At 43.2% G+C, this 18,471-nt stretch overlaps 1 protein-coding gene across 1 annotated transcript; it reads right to left on the reverse strand.

Moving 5' to 3' along the window:
* Positions 1 to 1,360: 1,360 nt before the first annotated feature.
* Positions 1,361 to 16,121, reverse strand: LOC130116319 (glycerophosphodiester phosphodiesterase domain-containing protein 5-like). The gene is made up of 15 exons (XM_056284239.1): positions 15,936 to 16,121; positions 14,200 to 14,303; positions 8,507 to 8,600; positions 6,973 to 7,032; positions 6,628 to 6,726; positions 6,423 to 6,537; positions 6,048 to 6,193; positions 5,843 to 5,925; positions 5,251 to 5,401; positions 4,620 to 4,844; positions 2,578 to 2,735; positions 2,109 to 2,256; positions 1,823 to 1,905; positions 1,647 to 1,726; positions 1,361 to 1,504 (listed from the first exon to the last, which is right to left on the reverse strand). Exons 1-15 carry the CDS (start codon positions 16,119 to 16,121, stop codon positions 1,416 to 1,418), a joined length of 1,821 nt encoding a protein of 606 aa, XP_056140214.1. The 3' UTR covers positions 1,361 to 1,415.
* Between the last annotated feature and the right edge of the window lie 2,350 nt (positions 16,122 to 18,471).

The following is an 18,471-nucleotide window of genomic DNA, read 5'->3' on the forward strand; positions in this document are numbered from 1 at the left end:
GCAAGATGGAGCTGCTGTGGATCGGATTTGTCAGTCCAGCACATCCCATAGATGCTCAATCGGATTGAGATCTGGAGAATTTGGAGGCCAAGGCAACACCCTGAACATGTTATCATGTTCCTCAAACAATTCCTGAACACACACACAAGTGTGAAAGGGTGCATTATCCTGCTGGAAGAGGCCACTCCCATCAGGGAATACCATTGTCATGAAGGGTTGTACTTGGTCTGCAGTGGTGTTTAGGTAGGTGGCACGTGTCAAAATAACATCCACATGAATGGCTGGACCCAGGGTTTCTCAGCAGAACATTGCCCAGAGCATCACACTCCCTAAACTGGCTTGTCATCTTCCCACAGTGCATCCTGGTGCCATCACATCCCCAGGTAAATGGAACACGCACGCCTACACGGCCATCCACATGATCTAAAAGAAAACATGATTCATCAGACCAGGCGACCTTCTTCCACTACTCCAAGATCCAGTTCCGATGCTCGCGTGCCCATTGTAGGCACTTTTGATGGTAAACAGGGGTCATCATGGGCACTCTGACCAGTATGTGGCTATGCACACATTCTTCCTGTAACCATAATTAAAACTTCCTGTAACTTGTGCCACAGTAGACCTTCTGTCAGTTCAGATCAGACGGGATAGCCTTTGTTGCCCTTGTGCATCGATGAGCCTTGGGTGCCCAACACCCTGTCGCTGGTTTGTGGTTTGTCCCTCCATGGACCACAAGCCTTGCTGTTTCAGAGATGCTCTGACCTAGTCGTCTGGCTGTAACAATGTGGACCTTGTCAAAGTCGCTCAGGTCTTTACTCCTGCCCATTTCTCCAGCATCCAACACGTTGACTATGAGAACTGATTGTTTGCTTACCATCTAATCTACCCAGATCTTGACATGTGCCCTTGTTTGGAGATGCTCAGCATTATTGAGTTCACCTGTAAGTGGTCATAATTTTATGGCTCATCAGTGTATTGCCAAATGTAATGCTTTGGTTTAGTTTATCTACATATCACTGATAAGCTGCTTGTGAACAGCAGCAAGTGATAAAAACCTTTATAAGAATTCATATGCTGCTTCTACTTCAATTAACTACTACTACTACTTTCGGCTGCTCCCATTAGGGGTCGCCACAGGGGATCATCTGTTTCCATTTCTTCTGTCCTCTGCATCTTCCTCTGTCACACCAGCCACCTGCATGTCCTCCCTCACCACATCCATAAACCTCCTCTTTGGCCTTCCTCTTTTCCTCTTCCCTGGCAGCTCCATATTCAGCATCCTTCTCCCAATATACCCAGCATCTCTCCTCCACACATGCCCAAACCATCTCAATCTTGCCTCTCTTGCTTTGTCTCCATTGGCAGTGTGGGGCTCAAAGCAGTTGGGAAGACCGGATTCCTCACAGAGGCAGTAGTCAATGTTCAGCAATGGTTGCCAGATTGGGTGTGGTTGTCCGCAAGCTAAGTTTCTCTCCACTGGAGACTGACCATACATCACTCATTTCTATTATAGGAGCAGAGTACCAAGAGGACCACATTAACAAGGTATTTTTTGATTTCAGACACACACGAGAGGAAATATAGAAGTCGTTTCCAGGGTTTGATACTTGGATTGTTCGGAGCCAACACGGAGCTATGAAACTCACCTGTTCTGAACTTGCTGTAAGTGCCGTTGTCCAGCATGACTTTGCTGGCTGAGCAGAAAGACAGTCCTCGCTCTCGCCACCTGTTGACAAACAACACAGCCCCAGTCATCAGAGGGACAGAGGTGGAAAAAAAAGAATTTTTCTATGAATTATTTGTTGAAATGTTTTCCATTTACCAGTGGAACATGAAGATAATGAGAATCAATATGAGGGACAACAGATCTGTGAGGATCCACATCAGATTGTACTCATCTGGAGTCTGAGAATAACAGAGACTTGTAACGGGCAGAGGGGTGAGGTTGTGAAACACTTGGGCCATTCTTGTATGCTAATTTCCTTTTACCATTATTAGCCTGTTTGTTTTGCCTAGTTAAAAAAAAGGTCTCTTCCTGTTTGGCTTCAAAGGACAGCAATAGTTAAACTGAAAAATTTACATGTATTTTTTTAGTCCAAGGATTTTACCATGAGGAAGAGGGGTGTCTGCATTGCACGAAGGAGCTGAGGGGCATTGGTGGTAACTGAATGGACTCCAGTACACCAAGCAAGTGAGTAGAGCCATGGCTGGCTGATGACATACAGGTTTGTGGTGATGTTCACTGCTGCATACGCCCTGCTCCGAGATGAAGTACACATACATGGAAACAAACAAACACGCTCACAGCTGGAGAGTACTAAATAGATTGCTTAAGATAAGAGCTATCTAACTAAGGACTGTCTACTATTCTTTAAAGACTGTAATATTTTTATCGCACTTTTTAAAAAAATTTTTTTAATTATCCTCCCCTCAACAATTAGAAGTCAGTTTCTAAAAATGCTGGATATCATTTTGGCATGGCATTTTTTCTCACTTTATTATATAAACAACTGAATATAATTATAACTCACTGATTTACTTTCTATGGACCACACACACACACACACACACACTGACCTGGTGAGCTCAGTGGACATGGCGCTGTAGTGCAAATTCAGTTTGACGATGTGGTTGCGCTGCAACTCCTCTAGGGGGAGCTGGCTGCCAGATGTCTGCTGAAGCAGAGGGTCCATCTCCTGGACCAGGGCCCTTAAATATGAGGGCAGCCACAGCACCTGGGGGGCAGTGTTGCGTGGACATGTTACATAATACATGTACAAGGGCATATGAATGCATTTAATCAATTAACCTTTTCCTCTTCTTTAAGTCTTTTTGATGACAAGCATGCACTTTATAAAAACAGTCCAACGACATTTTCAAACTCATATTTACACTTGCGGATAACAAATCTATAAGTACATCTATATAGTGAAGCAATTGCAAAAAACCTACAACTCTTAAGAAGGACATGTTGTTCTTGTTATTTGCATATCCTGTTACCTTACAAACCCATATTAACATGTACAGTATCTGTACTGTATCTCTCTCATACCCACTGCTAAAGGGCTCTACATCCAGGTTTGTCTCTCCTGGCCCCCAAAAGGTGGAATCAACTCCTGTCTTCCACCAGAGCTAAAGATTTGCTTTCTTCATTCAAGAAAGGCCTAAAATTCATGCTCTGGATAAGTTCTCGTGACCGAAAGCTGAGTCTCCATAAGGTGGAACACAGCATGAGGTTTAAAGTTTGTGACTTTTCTCTTGCTAAATATGGGCTTTTTCATTATGAAGCGCCCTTCAGAAGTCATTGTGCCAGGTTAGCAGCTGTAACAACACTATAATTTAAACAATCACAGTAAATTAAAGGACTGCATTTCTGATTCAATCACATATTTAGCAGTCGTGCTGCTGGTTAAACTTCTTAATTTAAAAACCTCTTTTTAGTCTGCAGTAAATTAGCATAATCAGTCATAATCATAGCATATTTTTTTAGAATTTGGCATTTATTTTAAAAAAAAAACGACACGATCTGGTAACGAATTTCCATGTGGTTCACCAAGGAACCTTCTTTATGGTAGGTTAGGACCTGAGTAGAAGTTATTGCTTCTGCACATATAGTGCATATTAAATTGGGATTTAATAAAAAGTGTAGCTGTTCAGAAAGACAACAGTGCTACATTAAAATTGCATAGCATTCCTATAGTAAATGAACATCCATCTATCCATCCATCGTTTATCTGAACCGCTTATCCTGCTCTCACGCCTGTGAGGAAAAACTAGCTATGCCTTTTTGTCACAAATGAAATCAGTGTGTTTGTCAGGGTCAGGGTAACATCAGTCTGAGTTGGTGGTACCATGATATCCTAGTACTGTAGAGTAAATTACATAATGCCCTGCCATTATTCAGTTTAAACAATACTAAACTCTGGTGGCCAAGCCCCTCGAAGACCAGAACCTTTGTGATCTTTCAGATGTCTTGAAAACACTCACAAGCATGTATACAAACACACCTGAGACTCGGTTGAAGTCGGTAGGGTGGTTTTCTTGTTTAGAGAGAATACCCTGTAGGTAAAAAGTCACATGCTCAATCCCAATACTCAATGTGTTCAAATCTACGGCCTGAGTCTTGCAAAAGCATCCTTGTGGAAGAGACAATGTCCTTGTTTCTTAGTATAATTTCATCTAAAAAAAAAAGCTTTGGCTATTTGCCGAAAATGAAAAGTGAGCAGCTGAATATCCCAACGGTAACCATGTGCAACAAATTAAACCCCGGCTAATCCAATATAATGTTCAAGGTGGTGGATTATTTGGATCACTGTGACATATTAAAATGCTGAGCCAAACTTATTGACTTAGTGAGGAGCTGAGGATCTGTCTGTGTCATGGACTGTTTTCTTGTTTTTTCTTGTTTTAAGTGTCAGACTCCTGTCATCTGCCATTGCGTATGGGTGTGTGTGTTTTTTTTTTTTACTATGGTTCAACCAACATTTTCAAAATATAAAGCTTGAATGATTTTTTTCCCTGCGATATCAATAATTATGTCTTTGTTCATCCACTCCCATCCAACATAAAATATGATATTACGCCATCTACATCAAGTCCTCACTCGGAAACTGCCCCACCTGATCAGAGTGAATGGAGGCTTCATTCTGGATGACCTCCAGTGTGCGCTGAATCCAAGTGTCCCTGTAGGGATGGCCTCTGGGTGGACGGTAGAGGTCAAAGATCACTTGCTTGCCCCCTTTGGCCGCCAACTCCAGAAAAACCTGCAAGCTGCAAATGGACTGGTTCCACGCTTGCGCTTGCTCCTCTACACCCAGTGAGCCAGCTGTGCCAAATGGATCATGCTAGTGAAAAATGGTCAATAGGTAATTAATTACCATGAAGCGACATGCAAGTCAATATGTTCCTTATCTACCAGCTACACTGTAGTAGTGCTGTTATTGAAATGAGGCACTATCTAGGTCCAAATTAAATAACAACCACGTGTCTCCCTCCTGTTGTTTTTTTCTGTAGTACTAGGTACATGTGCCTGCCAATGTGTTGGTCCATGTGCTAAATGTCACCAACCAACAGAAACCAACATGCTGGGTAATGGAATCTGTTTTAAGGCTGAAGCATCACTGTGATCTCGCCGAGCATGTTTAGGCTAAAGCTAGTTCAGCAGCATAAGCGCCCGGCAGTGTTAGGAAAACCAACATGACTATTTTAATGTGGTTGTGGTTAGGAAGTTGACTGGATTCAGAGACTGACAAAGAGGAACCAGCTCCCGGCGTTTAGGCTCTCCAGTTCACCCCAGGTGAACATTGCTGCCAGGCTGTCTGTTCGGTTGGGGAACACCTCCCGGATGTTGGTGGTCCGCCGGAGGGTGCGATCATGCATCAGGAAAGGTACACCATCGTAGCTATGACAGTGAGAGGACAGTAACATTTACTGATTAGACAAAAAAGGGCACCGATTGTCAGAGAGGGTTTAATATTAACTTTTAAATACTAGTTAATATTGTTCAATAAACAATATTAGCTAGTGTTTTGAAGTTAATATTAGTTAATGTTGTTCACTAAACCTTTTATCACACAAGAAAAGCATTTTCCTTTGATTAAAATTTGTCAGAGTTAGGTTTAAAACCATTTCTAAGAATTAATCCCAACAGTCTGGGGGAGTTTAAGTGGTAGATTGTAAACTCATGTATTATTTTATCTTGTAATTTTTGAACTTGCTTAAACAACAAACTACATGAACTTTAGTGGGAACTAGGAGTTGAACCTGAGACTCCCTAATCTACTGTCAAATCCTAACAGTCCCTCTTGTTCGCAAATCACTGACTGAAGCCCTGCTGACCGACCTAATAGTGACGTCCGTCTCCAGACCATCACTGCCAGCTTCCACGGCCTTCTCAAATGACATGAGGGTGTTCTCTGGAGCCAGCTGCCAGGGGGATCAAACGTAATGATTTGCACACCCGATCCCCACACATGCAAAATAAACAGCTACGTTACAGTGATATCCAGATTAACACCTATAACATTTTGATCACTGCTTGAGCTCACCATAGGCGCTCCTCTGTGCCCAATGAGGGTGGGTGCAGGGCCCAGCTTGCCTTCTTCTTTGATGCAGGGGGAGTACATACCCAGGGGTACCAGGAAGAGGGCAAACAGGACTGCCAGGTAAACTCCTATTATTAGTTTTTGCCTCACTGCATTAAAAATAACCACAAACACACACATACACAAAATGTACTGTTACATACTCTGCGGGGTACAGTGAAATTTTAAGAAGAGTCTGACACAGCGAAAATATTGGAAGGAAATTTGAAGTTATCAAAATCGAACCAAATTAAGAAGCGAAGGCTGTTGTGCGGCGGTCGAAGTCACTTTCCATTGTCTTTAATAATATCACTATGGTCGCATTCATCTAAAACCCACCATAAAAACTGTGTGCCTCTCCTCTGCTGGTCATTCGAAAGAAATGCAAAGCGATGGGCCACGCCAGGGCTGTTGTCAACAACATGCCGCCCAAATGTAAATACGGTGCTGTTACCTATTCACACAGGAAACACAACCTCCAAAGGTTAGCAGTCCAACGCAGAGAACTTGTGAGGACTCGTGGAAAAAGAGGAAGGGGGGTCACCTGGAAGGAGAGTAGCAGAGTGGTCCATTCCTTACTCCACAGGTCGGAGAGCACGGCTGTGGCTGTGATGGAGAGGATAAGGGTCAGCAGGATACCAATCTGCAAATGAATCGAGGTAAAACGTCCATGATTAGAAAACCAAGAAAGCTGTTGAGACCAAAATCATAAGTAGGTTGGCCTAAGCGGGCATTTCAAGTTACAATATATTACAATTTCTTAAAATTGAAATTTAGAACTGCGACTGATTCAAACGTGGAAAAAAATTGAAACTAATTGTACGGTGTACGTCAATGGGATACGTGATGATAACTTATCCACAAACAATAGAAAATATTGCTCAGCTACCTTGTGGGTCCAGTGTAAATACAGTTTCTGGCCTTCGGACAGCAAACACACTGCCAGCAGCTGCGTTGTAAAAACAGACACATAAATACAAACACACACAAAGCTCTCACACAGGACCAATCCTTTATGAGAGCGGAATGATAAATAAAACGTATGACATTTAAACAACCAGCTGCCTTATAAAATCTTCAGTCTGTGTAGCTGACAAAATTTGTCATTGACTAATGCTGTGAGAAAACGTCCGAAGTCGGGTCTGAGCCACACTGTTGTCCTGAATTGTACGCGTGCGCAGCGGAACCTCTTGCTTTTCATTTTGGCGCCCATGCTAACATGTTAGACCTACCAACACGGGGGTTGCTGGTTCGAATCCCCGTGTTACCTCCGGCTTGGTCGGGCGTCCCTACAGACACAATTGGCTGTGTCTGCGGGTGGGAAGCCAGATATGGGTATGTGTCCTGGTCACTGCATTAGTGCCTCCTCTGGTCGGTCGAGACGCCTGTTTGGGGGGGGGGGGCTAGCGGGAATAGCGTGATCCACCCACGCGCTACATCTCTCTGGTGAAACTCCTCACTGTCAGGTGAAAAGAAGCGGCTGGCGACTCCACATGTATCGGAGGAGGCATGTGGTAGTCTGCAGCCCTCCCCGATCGGCAGAGGGGGTGGAGCAGCTACCGGGATGGCTCTGAAGAGTGGGGTAATTGGCCAAGTACAACTGGGGAGGAAAAGGGTGAAAATTCCACAAAAAAACAAAAATATGTTAGAGCAGCCACACTGCAGGTGCAGCATGACTCAGGCGCGGCTCGAGCCACCACGCTGCAGCGACGCAACTCTAGAGAACAGACATGATGCCTATTTTTCTCTGCATGAGGCTCAGAAAAAATAGCGAAAATAATCTGTTGATAGTCATATTGACATCATACCAGTAACATTACATAACATTACTGACAACTTTCGCTGCAGTTTCAACATCTATATCTGTAGAATGTCACAGACATGAAAAATATTTTTTTAATTTATAATGTATAATATAATAATTTATAAGGTATAATAATAAAACATTTATAATGAAATGAAGTGAAACATTTGATTATAGATGGCCATTATCAAAGGCAAACTCAGTGTAGATAGATAGGGCTGGCAGTAGCAGCGCCGCAGCAGCAATGCTGTCTGTGTGGACACCATTCGCATGCAAGTCGCAGCAGTTCAGCGAGGTAGCCATCATCACACACAGGTAAATGTAAGCAGTGTGGACCGGGCCTTACAGCTTAACACCAGCAACCCTCACAACACAGCGCTCGAGTTACTCTGCCAAATCAGACATTTGTCTCCTGTTGCTTGGACGTGAAAATTTCACTTCACTGTAATAGCAGAACATTCAGAAGGAAAACAAAAAGCTTTTCTTTATGGTGAGAAGTTATTTGAGCTGGCCTTTTTACTCTGAATGTTAAAAGTTGCCTTTCAGTGCATCAAACAGCCATGCTACATACATGTATATCAGAGATGCTTTACTGGTGCTGATAATGTGGCTGCCTTACCATGAGCACAGCGATGTAAGTGAAGAGGGCTGCAGCAATGACCAGCAACACCACAGACCAGGGAAACCAGAAGCCCAGGTTCCCGAAACTAAACCTGAAGACAAAAGATGATGTGAGGCAGTGCAGAGAGAGAGAGAGAGAGAGAGTGTGTGTGTTTGTGTGTGTGTGTGTCGGGGGGGGGGGTCTGTATTTACATACATGTAAAAAGACAAGGAGAATGAGTTTGCATATTTGCATATAAGTGTGACCTATACAGTGGCTTGCAAAAGTATTCATACCCCTTGAACTTTTCCACATTTTGTCACGTTTCGACCACAAACATAAATATATTTTATTGGAATTTTATGTGAAAGACCAACACAAAGTGGCACACAATTGTGAAGTACAAAGAAAATTATACATGATTTTAAAAAAATTTTACAACTGAAAGTGCGGTGTGCAAAAGTATTCAGCCCCCCTGAGTCAATACTTTGTGGAACCGCCTTTTGCTGCAACTACAGCTGCAAGTCTTTTGGGGTATGTCTCTACCAGCTTTACACATCTAGAGACTGAAATTTTTGCCCATTCTTCTTTTCAAATAGCTCAGGCTCAGTCAGATTAGATGGAGAGCGTTTGTGAACGGCAGTTTCCAGATGTTGCCACAGATTCTCAATTGGATTTAGGTCTGGACTTTGACTGGGCCATTCTAACACATGAATATGTTTTGTTTTAAACCATTCCATTGTAGCCCTGGCTTTATGTTTAGGGTCGTTGTCCTGCTGGAAGGTGAACCTCCGCCCCAGTCTCAAGTCTTTTGCAGACTCCAACAGGTTTTCTTCCAAGATTGCCCTGTATTTGGCTCCATCTATCTTCCCATCAACTCTGACCATCTTACCTGTCCCTGCTGAAGAGAAGCACCCCCAGAGCATGATGCTGCCACCACCATGTTTGACAGTGGGGATGGTGTGTTCAGAGTGATGTGCAGTGTTAGTTTTCCGCCACACATAGCGTTTTGCATTTAGGCCAAAAAGTCCAATTTTGGTCTCATCTGACCAGAGCACCTTCTTCCACATGTTTGCTGTGTCCCCAACATGGCTTCTGGCAAACTGCAAACAGGACTTCTTATGGTTTTCTTTTAACGATGGCTTTCTTCTTGCCACTCTTCCATAAAGGCCAGATTTGTGCAGCGCACGACCAATAGTTGTCCTGTGGACAGATTCCCCCACCTGAGCTGTGGATCTCTGCAGTTCGTCCAGAGTCACCATGGGCCTCTTGGCTGCATCTCTGATCAGTGCTCTCTTTGTTCGGCCTGTAAGTTTAGGTGGACGGCCGTGTCTTGGTAGGTTTGCAGTTATGCCATACTCTTTCCATTTCCGGATGATGGATTGAACAGTGCTCCGTGAGATGTTCAAAGCTTGGGAAATCTTTTTATAGCCTAACCCTGCTTTAAACTTATCCACAACTTTATCCCTGACCTGTCTGGTGTGTTCCTTGGACTTCATGACGCTGTTTGCTCCCCAATATTCTCTTAACAAACCTCTGAGGCCGTCACAGAACAGCTGTATTTGTACTGAGATGAGATTACACACAGGTTGACTCTATTTAGTCATTAGGTCAACATTCGATCATTCAGCAATCATCAGGCAACTTCTGAAGGCAATTGGTTGCACTCAGAGAAAAGGGGGCTGAATACTTTTGCACACCGCACTTTTCATTTTTTTATTTGTGAAATTTTTTTTAAATCATGTGTAATTTTCTTTGTACTTCACAGTTGTGTGCCACTTTGCGTTGTTCTTTCACATAAAATTCCAATAAAATATATTTATGTTTGTGGTCATAACGTGACAAAATGTGGAAAAGTTCAAGGGGTATGAATACTTGCAAGCCACTGTACATTAAGATGCCGTTATCTATGAAAACAGCAAACAAATCTGTGAGATGTGCAGAGAGACAGAGACAGAGAGGTGGTTGTGCATGTTTCAATAAGATATCCTTCTGATAACAACTACTACGACTACTACTACTACTACTACTTTTGGCTGCTCCTATTAGGGGTCACCACAGCGGCTCATCTGTTTGCATCTCTTCTTGTCCTCTGCATCTTCCTCTGTCACACCAGCCACCTCCTCCCTCACCCCATCCATGAACCTCCTCTTTGGCCTTCCTCTTTTCCTCTTCCCTGGCAGCTCCATATTCAGCATCCTTCTCCCAATATACCCAGCATCTCTCCTCAACACATGGCCAAGCCATCTCAATCTTGCCTCTCTTGCTTTGTCTCCAAACCATCCAACCTGAGCTGTCCCTCTAATATAATCATTCATAATCCTGTCCTTCTTCGTTACTCCCAATGAAAATCTGAGCATCTTCAACTCCGCCACCTCCAGCTCCGCCTCCTGTCTTTTCGTCAGTGCCACTGTCTCCGAACCATATAACATAGCTGGTCTCACAACCATCTTGTAAACCTTCCCTTTAACTCTTATAATAATATTAATAATTTTATTTTTATAGCACTTTTCTAAAACAATGTTACAAAGTGCTTCACAAAAAAAAAAAAAAAAACATAAAACCAGACAAGGCAAAAATAAGAGTAAGTTCAAATAAGAGTAAAAATAAAAACAGTAAAAATAAAAACAAATATCAAACATTTGTAAAAGCTTTCATTAAAAGAAAAGGTTTGAGACGAGATTTAAAAGAAGCTCGGGACTTTGTCTTCGACTTCGTTTTCGTCTTAGCTCAGCAGGAAGAGCATTCCATAGTGTGGGGGCTCTAACAGCAAAAGCCCGATCACCCTTTGTAACCAACCGAGACCTGGGAATAACTAGCAGGGCTCCGTCTGCAGACCTTAATGGTCAAGGGGGGACATACCAAGTCAGTGAATCACAAATGTATGAAGGAGCAAGACCATTTAAAGCCTTAAAGTGAGCAGTAAAATCTTAAAATCAATTCCCCTCTGTTGCAAATCACTCCTGACACTCTTCTCTGCCCACTCCCCCCTGCCTTCACTCTCTTCTTCACCTCTATCCTGCACTCCCTGTTACTTTGGACAGTTGACCCCAAGTATTTAAACTCATACGCCTTCGTCACCTCTACTCGCATCAACATCATTCCACTGTCCTCCCCCTCATTCACACATATGTAGTCCATCTTGCTCCTACTTGTTGCGGCAAAAATACTTTAATGAACAGTGAGAACAACAAAAATGGTCTTTGTGAGTTTATTTTGCAATGTAAGTTTTTTTTCAGCTGAAAAAGGACAGACCTCATCACTCCCACACACACAGAGTATGCATGAGAGTAGCGAGAGTCTGACACCGGACAGAGCCTTTGCTACTCTTTTATCAGTGGTCCACCCCCCCCCCTTGGGTAAAGGAATGATCCGTTCATTTCTTATGGGACAGCTGTGAAGCTTCTCTCGTGTGCCCCTTATCTTGGAGACAGGACACAGAGCGCCTGACTCCCACTGGAACACAGTATCAAGGCTGCACGCCAACCCTTTAAAAGCTGCACACACATTCTTTTGCTAATGCTTCTAGGTAGATAAAACAGACAGGTAGAGTCAAGCACAGAAAAGCACTGATTACACGAGGTTTAGAGACACATCTTAAAAGGAGTAAATATAAGAAACAGCTGTAACACTACTGACTTTCATTCCTCTTCTCTCCAGTACATAACCTCCACCTCTCCAGGCTCTCTTCAACCTGCTCCCTACTCTCGCTACAGATCACAATGTCATCCGCAAACATCATAGTCCACAGAGTCTCCTGCCTGAACTTGTACATCAACCTGTCCATCACCACTGCAAACAAGAAAGGGCTCAGAGCCGATCCTTGATGTAATCCCACCTCCACATATCCTTCTGGTAACACTTAATCTTAAATGATAGATCCTTTTCTGGGGGAGAACAAGATCTCATTAAAACATCGTCCGTCATTGAGAATTGTACAGACAAAAACATCACTAATCGCTTCAGTATTATAAAACTTAGCGCTTTACTAAATCTTCTTACTGTGCTTGCAGTGCAGGCATGTTTATGTGTGATTGTGTACGCACGTGGACGCTCACTCATGACACCAACATGTATAGTGTGTGTGTATTAGGGATGGGACGGTATGAAAATTTCATGGCACGGTTATTGTGACCACAGATAATCATGGTTTTCGGTACAATCACGGTATTGTTAAAATATGTTCAAAATGTTTAAAAAGTGCTAATAAACACTGAAATCATTTCACCAAAGGTATTATATTGAAGCAAATTTTTATCTACCCTCTGGTTAACACTATAAATAAATATAGGAAATAGCAAATGTATTGTAATTGTCATCATCCACAGACACATACATGTGCGTGCGCACACAGAGTTTATTATTTTCTGTGTTTTGTTTGTTACTCAGTAATTGCATTGACCTCATGCATAATAATAATAATAGTAATAATAATAATAAATCAAACTTATATAGCACTTTTCTAACACTCCTAGTTGCTTTACAATAAACGGGGTGAAACAAGACAACAGATAAACAGCACAAACATACAGGGGTGGATGGGAAGGGGGGGAGGCTATGAGAGGGAGAAGTGGCAGCCACACACGATGCCAGCAGTACTCTCTGACTTAAACAGATACAAAAAAGGGCAAGAAAAACAAAAAACAACAGCATTGTGGACGTTGACTCTCTGTAGGGGTTTACTCCCGTAGCCTAGTCCTCTCCCGAGGTAGCTTAGTCCTCTCCCGAGGTATCCCCTAGGCACTGGCACTATTTAACCCATAGCTGGGGGCTGGTTCATGGGCATCAGGGAATATCCACACACCGGTGGGCCTGCGTATCGCATGTCTAGGGGCCAGACCTCCTCCGAGTCCCTTGTAGTTCAGCCAGGGTCCAAGGTGTACCCAGTTACCATGTGTCGCCTCAAGGAGGCACTACATAGGGCTTGCTGTTGGAGAGGCTATGTACTGGCAGGGAGAGACTTACACCCTCGGCTCTCCTGTTCACATTTCTGCTAGCCGGCAGTGAAGGTTGAGAGTGAGACGTGACAGGCACACAACACCACACCAACACACTAGACGCTTCACAACAACCCCACTTCTTACAAAGGAACGTCATAAATCAAAAGATGATGATACCAATCAAAAGATGATACCAATAGCATCCATATTGTTGGAACAATGTTACTTTTGTAACCCAATTCCACAGCCTTCAGATTTTACATCAACAACCACACATACTGCATGGGTGGATCATGTGCAGTGAGCGTGCAGCACGACAATTGATGTGTTACTAGTGTTGAGCAAAAACACCCTTTCAAAGGCTCTGGGTAAAGATGTTGGAATTGTTCGCTCCCTTTGCAGCAACCTTGCAAAGCAAAGTTGCATGTTCAGCAGATGGGGTAGCTTCCTGTCAAGAATTTTTAAAATAACCAAAATACACCCAGACTTCAGACTCCGTCTTTTTAGATGGGTGAAAAATCTGAGCAGCACTATCTCCTCCTTCAGCCATTGTTTTTTTTTGGGGGGGGGGGGGACTAGCTAAGCAGTGTAACACGCTCAGCTAAGCAACATGGCATGCTGCGCATGTGTGGTTACATAAATTACATTGAACCAGGGTAAATGAGATTGTGAAAATTTGACACAGTATGATAACCGTCAGGAATTTTATCACAATATATTGAAAACAAAAACGGTGACCATCCCATCCCTAGTGCGTATTACTCAACTTACCAGTCAAAATCATTATAGTCATTCTGAGCTTCACCCCAGAAGAAGAGGAAGATCAGTGTCAGGCAGAAAGCTACAACAAGAAGAGCAAAAGTGGCGCCTTCCAGCTGTAAAAGACAGAAATATTAACGGATACAAAGGTCTTGCTAAGTTGTTTTTTTTTACAAAGCTGTAAATCACACATGTCTATTTCATGGTCTTGTAACTTTCCAGTGAGGAATTCATCAAGAAAAGCTCATTATTGGCTTAACTGGTTACCTTAAGCGGTATGACGCAAGTAATATTTTAGAGTCTGCAAAATCTGGGCGCTCTTTCTTGCTTTACTTTAAAGCATTAATTTGGTACTGAAGTGAAAGCTTGATGAAAAGAGAGCAATAAAGTAAAGGAGAGAATGTGAGAAACAAAGAAAAATAGAAAGAAAAAAAAATAAAGAAAACAAAATTCGAAATCAATTTTGGACACATCTCATATCAAAGTCCCTAAGACACACTAAAATGTCCAATATTGGAAATCAAATTCAGACCGAGTAACCACAATATGTGACAGCCAATGACAAGAATACGAGACTTTATTGTTATTACTTGCTGCAGTGCACCTCATACTCAAAGGGCCAGACCGGTTTGTTTGGCTTGTCACTATTTAGCTTTAGCAAAATTGTACACACAAATTCACTTACACAAAACGACACACACATTTGTGGAATATTATGTCATATGTTATGCTGTCAGTGTCAAATGCATTATCGCTTTATTTGTTTTTTCTGACCATATGTTTGATTGTTCTTTATTTCACTTGTTCCAATTGAATTGAACTGGGAATGAGCAAGATGGAGGGAGGGAAGAGTGTGTCATCGTGTCAATATTTGGCTATATTGTATTATACATTCATCAGCAAAGCAGATTGAACTGAAGTGAAATGAAACGGGGGAGGGAGAGAGTTGTTGTTGCTGTTAATATAATCATTGTTGCTGTTGTGCTGTTGTTTTACATGCTTTGGCAATATGTACACAAACGTATGTGATGCCAATAAAGCAAATATTGAATTGAATTGAGAGAGAGAGAGAGAGAGAGAGAGAGAGAGAGAGAGAGAGAGAGAGAGAGAGAGAGAGAGAGAGGGAGAAACACGCGAACTCTACAATTAATAAGTACGTATATATATTTTGTTTGATTTACCATGCAGTGTTTCACTTCATCTCATCTCTATTTCGTGTTCAGATTTATGCTTTGCCAATGTGTGCACATGGGCCTCATGCCAATAAGTGGAAATGAACTGAAACTGGACTTTGCCAATGTGTGCACATGGGCCTCATGCCACTGAGTTGAAATGAACTGAACTGAACTGAACTGGACTGAGAGAGAGAGAGAGAGAGAGAGAGAGAGAGAGAGAGAGAGAGAGAGAGAGAGAGAGAGAGAGAGAAACACGCGAACTCTATAATTAATAAGTGCATATATATATTTTGTTTGATATACCATGCAGTGTTTCACTTCATCTCATTTTATTTCTATTTCGTGTTCAGATTTATGCTTTGCCAATGTGTGCACATGGGCCTCAGGCCAATAAGTGGAAATGAACTGAACTGGACTGAAACTGGACTTTGCCAATGTGTGCACATGGGCTGAACTGGACTTTGCCAATGTGTGCACATGGGCCTCATGCCACTGAGTTGAAATGAACTGAACTGGACTGAAAGAGAGAGGGGGGGGGTGACTAAGGTGTTGCTACTTTCCTGGTTCCCTCACCTTGTTGCAGCAGCAGTCCCCGGGCTCAGTGCGTCTCCTCTGGTATCTCTTCCACTGGCAGCCGTAGAGACCAGCCAGGCAGGACACCAGCGGCCGGTGCTCGTAGCGCTGCAGCACCTTTCCACGCAGCCCGCTCAGCTGGCCGAGCCTCAGCCTGGACAGGGCGGCGGAGGAGGAAAGGGCCATCTCTCTCACGCGACACAAGCCCCCACGCGTCCGCACCAACTCTGATAACACATCACATCCTGCCGACTCACACTTCCGAAAAGGATGTCACTCAAAAAACCCCAGAGGGGCACGAGGAGAGAGGGTGCTGTTGATACAGATGAGGGCAAGTTCAGCGGCACAATACGCTCGCCAGCATCCTCCAATACACGGCTATCACTGGACCAGGCGCTATATAATCAGCAGTACGTTTTGCGTCGCCGCCACCTTTCATTCTGCTGGACAGACGCGATGCATATATAATAAGCCTTACGTTAGTCCCGAATAACCACACACTCATTGACTAAAGCGTCGTTAAGAGCAGCGTTCGGGTTGGTTTGAGAAAATGTCCACAGCACGTTTTTCGACTTGAACTCACAGAAGCACAGTGACGCCAAACTTACCTACCGTCGTACGTCGTGCTGATAAAGCAGTATATAAATGGCCGATACGCGATACGTGTTTGAATTTCCAAGGTGACAATGCTCGGGTGTAAACAAAGCCTCTCACCGCTCAGCAGCGCTACATAACGCCTCGCTATAAGCGGCAATTCCGCGTCGTAAATATCGCATCGCTGCATTGACGGTGACGGGGGAAGCTGTCCGAAAAGCCATCAAACCGCGCGACGTCTCGACAAATGTGTGCCGTCACAGGTTGGCGGGCTCGGCATCCTCCTGATGGCCTACCTCCATGCTGACCGGCTGCTTTAGTTTTCTGGTGACAGTCCGTTTGTTTGCTTTGTTTGTTTGTTTGTTTTTTTTTGTTGTTTTGTTTTGTTTTGTTTTTGTCCCTCATGGAATTACGGCGAAGCCGCAGTGCGCAGTTTGTCAGTGGTGGCCGCCGCTGTCTGTCTGTCTGTCTGTCTGTCTGTCTGTCTGTCTGTCTGCAAGGTGAATAAACCAAGCGGCCCCTATATATGACTTTCCTGTCACTTGTTGCTAGTGGTCCTAGCGGTCACCCTGTAATAAGCAGGGCTGCCAACAGGCTGTCTAGAAATTTACCAACTCTGTAAAAATAAGTACATAAATATGTGTGTGTGTGTGTGTGTGTGTGTGTGTGTGTGTGTGTGTGTGTGTGTGTGTGTGTGTGTGTGTGTGTGTGTGTGTGTGTGTGTATATAAGCAATCATCAACAGCTGATGATTGCTTATGGCATGAAACAGGCTTGTACTGTATCATGAGGAGTTTACTTGAATCATTGGACTATATATAAACTTAGCACAAAAAGTAAGGAAATGTGTGTTTGGTAGATTATCTCTTTGTTGTAACAATGCTTCTTGGCAATAAATCTTATATCAGGCAGCTGATTGTCAGCACCTGGGGTACCAGAAGCTCAAAACAAGAGTCAATAGCAACAGCAAAATAAGCTGTTGGGCATTGGCAGAGAAGATTTGGCAAATTTTTCATGGGCGCAACCCACATACTCAGCTCTGCTGCTCACCCCACAAATGCATGTTCCTTACAAATGTGGCCCCATTTAAAAGGGAAATAAACAGGCTTTCCAACGGTATAAGATTTATTGCCAAGAAGCATTGTTACAACAAAGAAATAATCTACCAAACACACATTTCCTTACTTTTTGTGCTAGGTATACACACACACACACACACACACACACACACACACACACACACACACACACACACACACACACACACACACACAAGGGTGATAGTAGCACGCAGGGATAATATCTATGGTTATGAGAGCCATCGAGCTTATTATTTCATAAGTGGGTCATAATTTTCCCGCGACCCTGAGAGCAGGATTAGCGGTTGGACTAATGGGTGGATGGATGGGTCATATATTACAGTTGGCACAAAATTGAATAGGTAATGTTGGAATATTCCATAGAAAGTTTAAAAAATGATATACAGTAACTGGTGCAGAAAAGGGTAAATTAATGATTTAGCAGTGAAATGAAGTGATGTGTGTGTGTGTGTGTGTGTGTGTGTGTGTGTGTGCGTGTGTGTGCATGTGCGAGTGTGTGTGCAGGGCCCATGCACAAACATTTACATATGAAATGTCTAAAAAAATTGTTTGAGACTGAAACACTGGGGGGGGGGGGGGCGAGTTTTGCTGCTTCCCAATAGTTTAAACCGGGGAGGAGGAGGGTGCATCTCGCATCTAACACGTTGTTAAACATGTCACAACATTGTTGCGGCAAAAATACTTTAATGAACAGTGAGAGCAACAAAAATGGTCTTTGTGAGTTTATTTCGCAATATAAGTTTTTTCAGCTGAAAAAGGACAGACCTCATCACTCCCACACACACACATAGAGTATGCATGAGAGTAGCGGGAGTCTGACACCGGACAGAGCCTTTGCTACTC

The sequence above is a fragment of the Lampris incognitus genome, chromosome 8 (assembly GCF_029633865.1).
Source record: "Lampris incognitus isolate fLamInc1 chromosome 8, fLamInc1.hap2, whole genome shotgun sequence".
Taxonomy (NCBI): domain Eukaryota; kingdom Metazoa; phylum Chordata; class Actinopteri; order Lampriformes; family Lampridae; genus Lampris; species Lampris incognitus.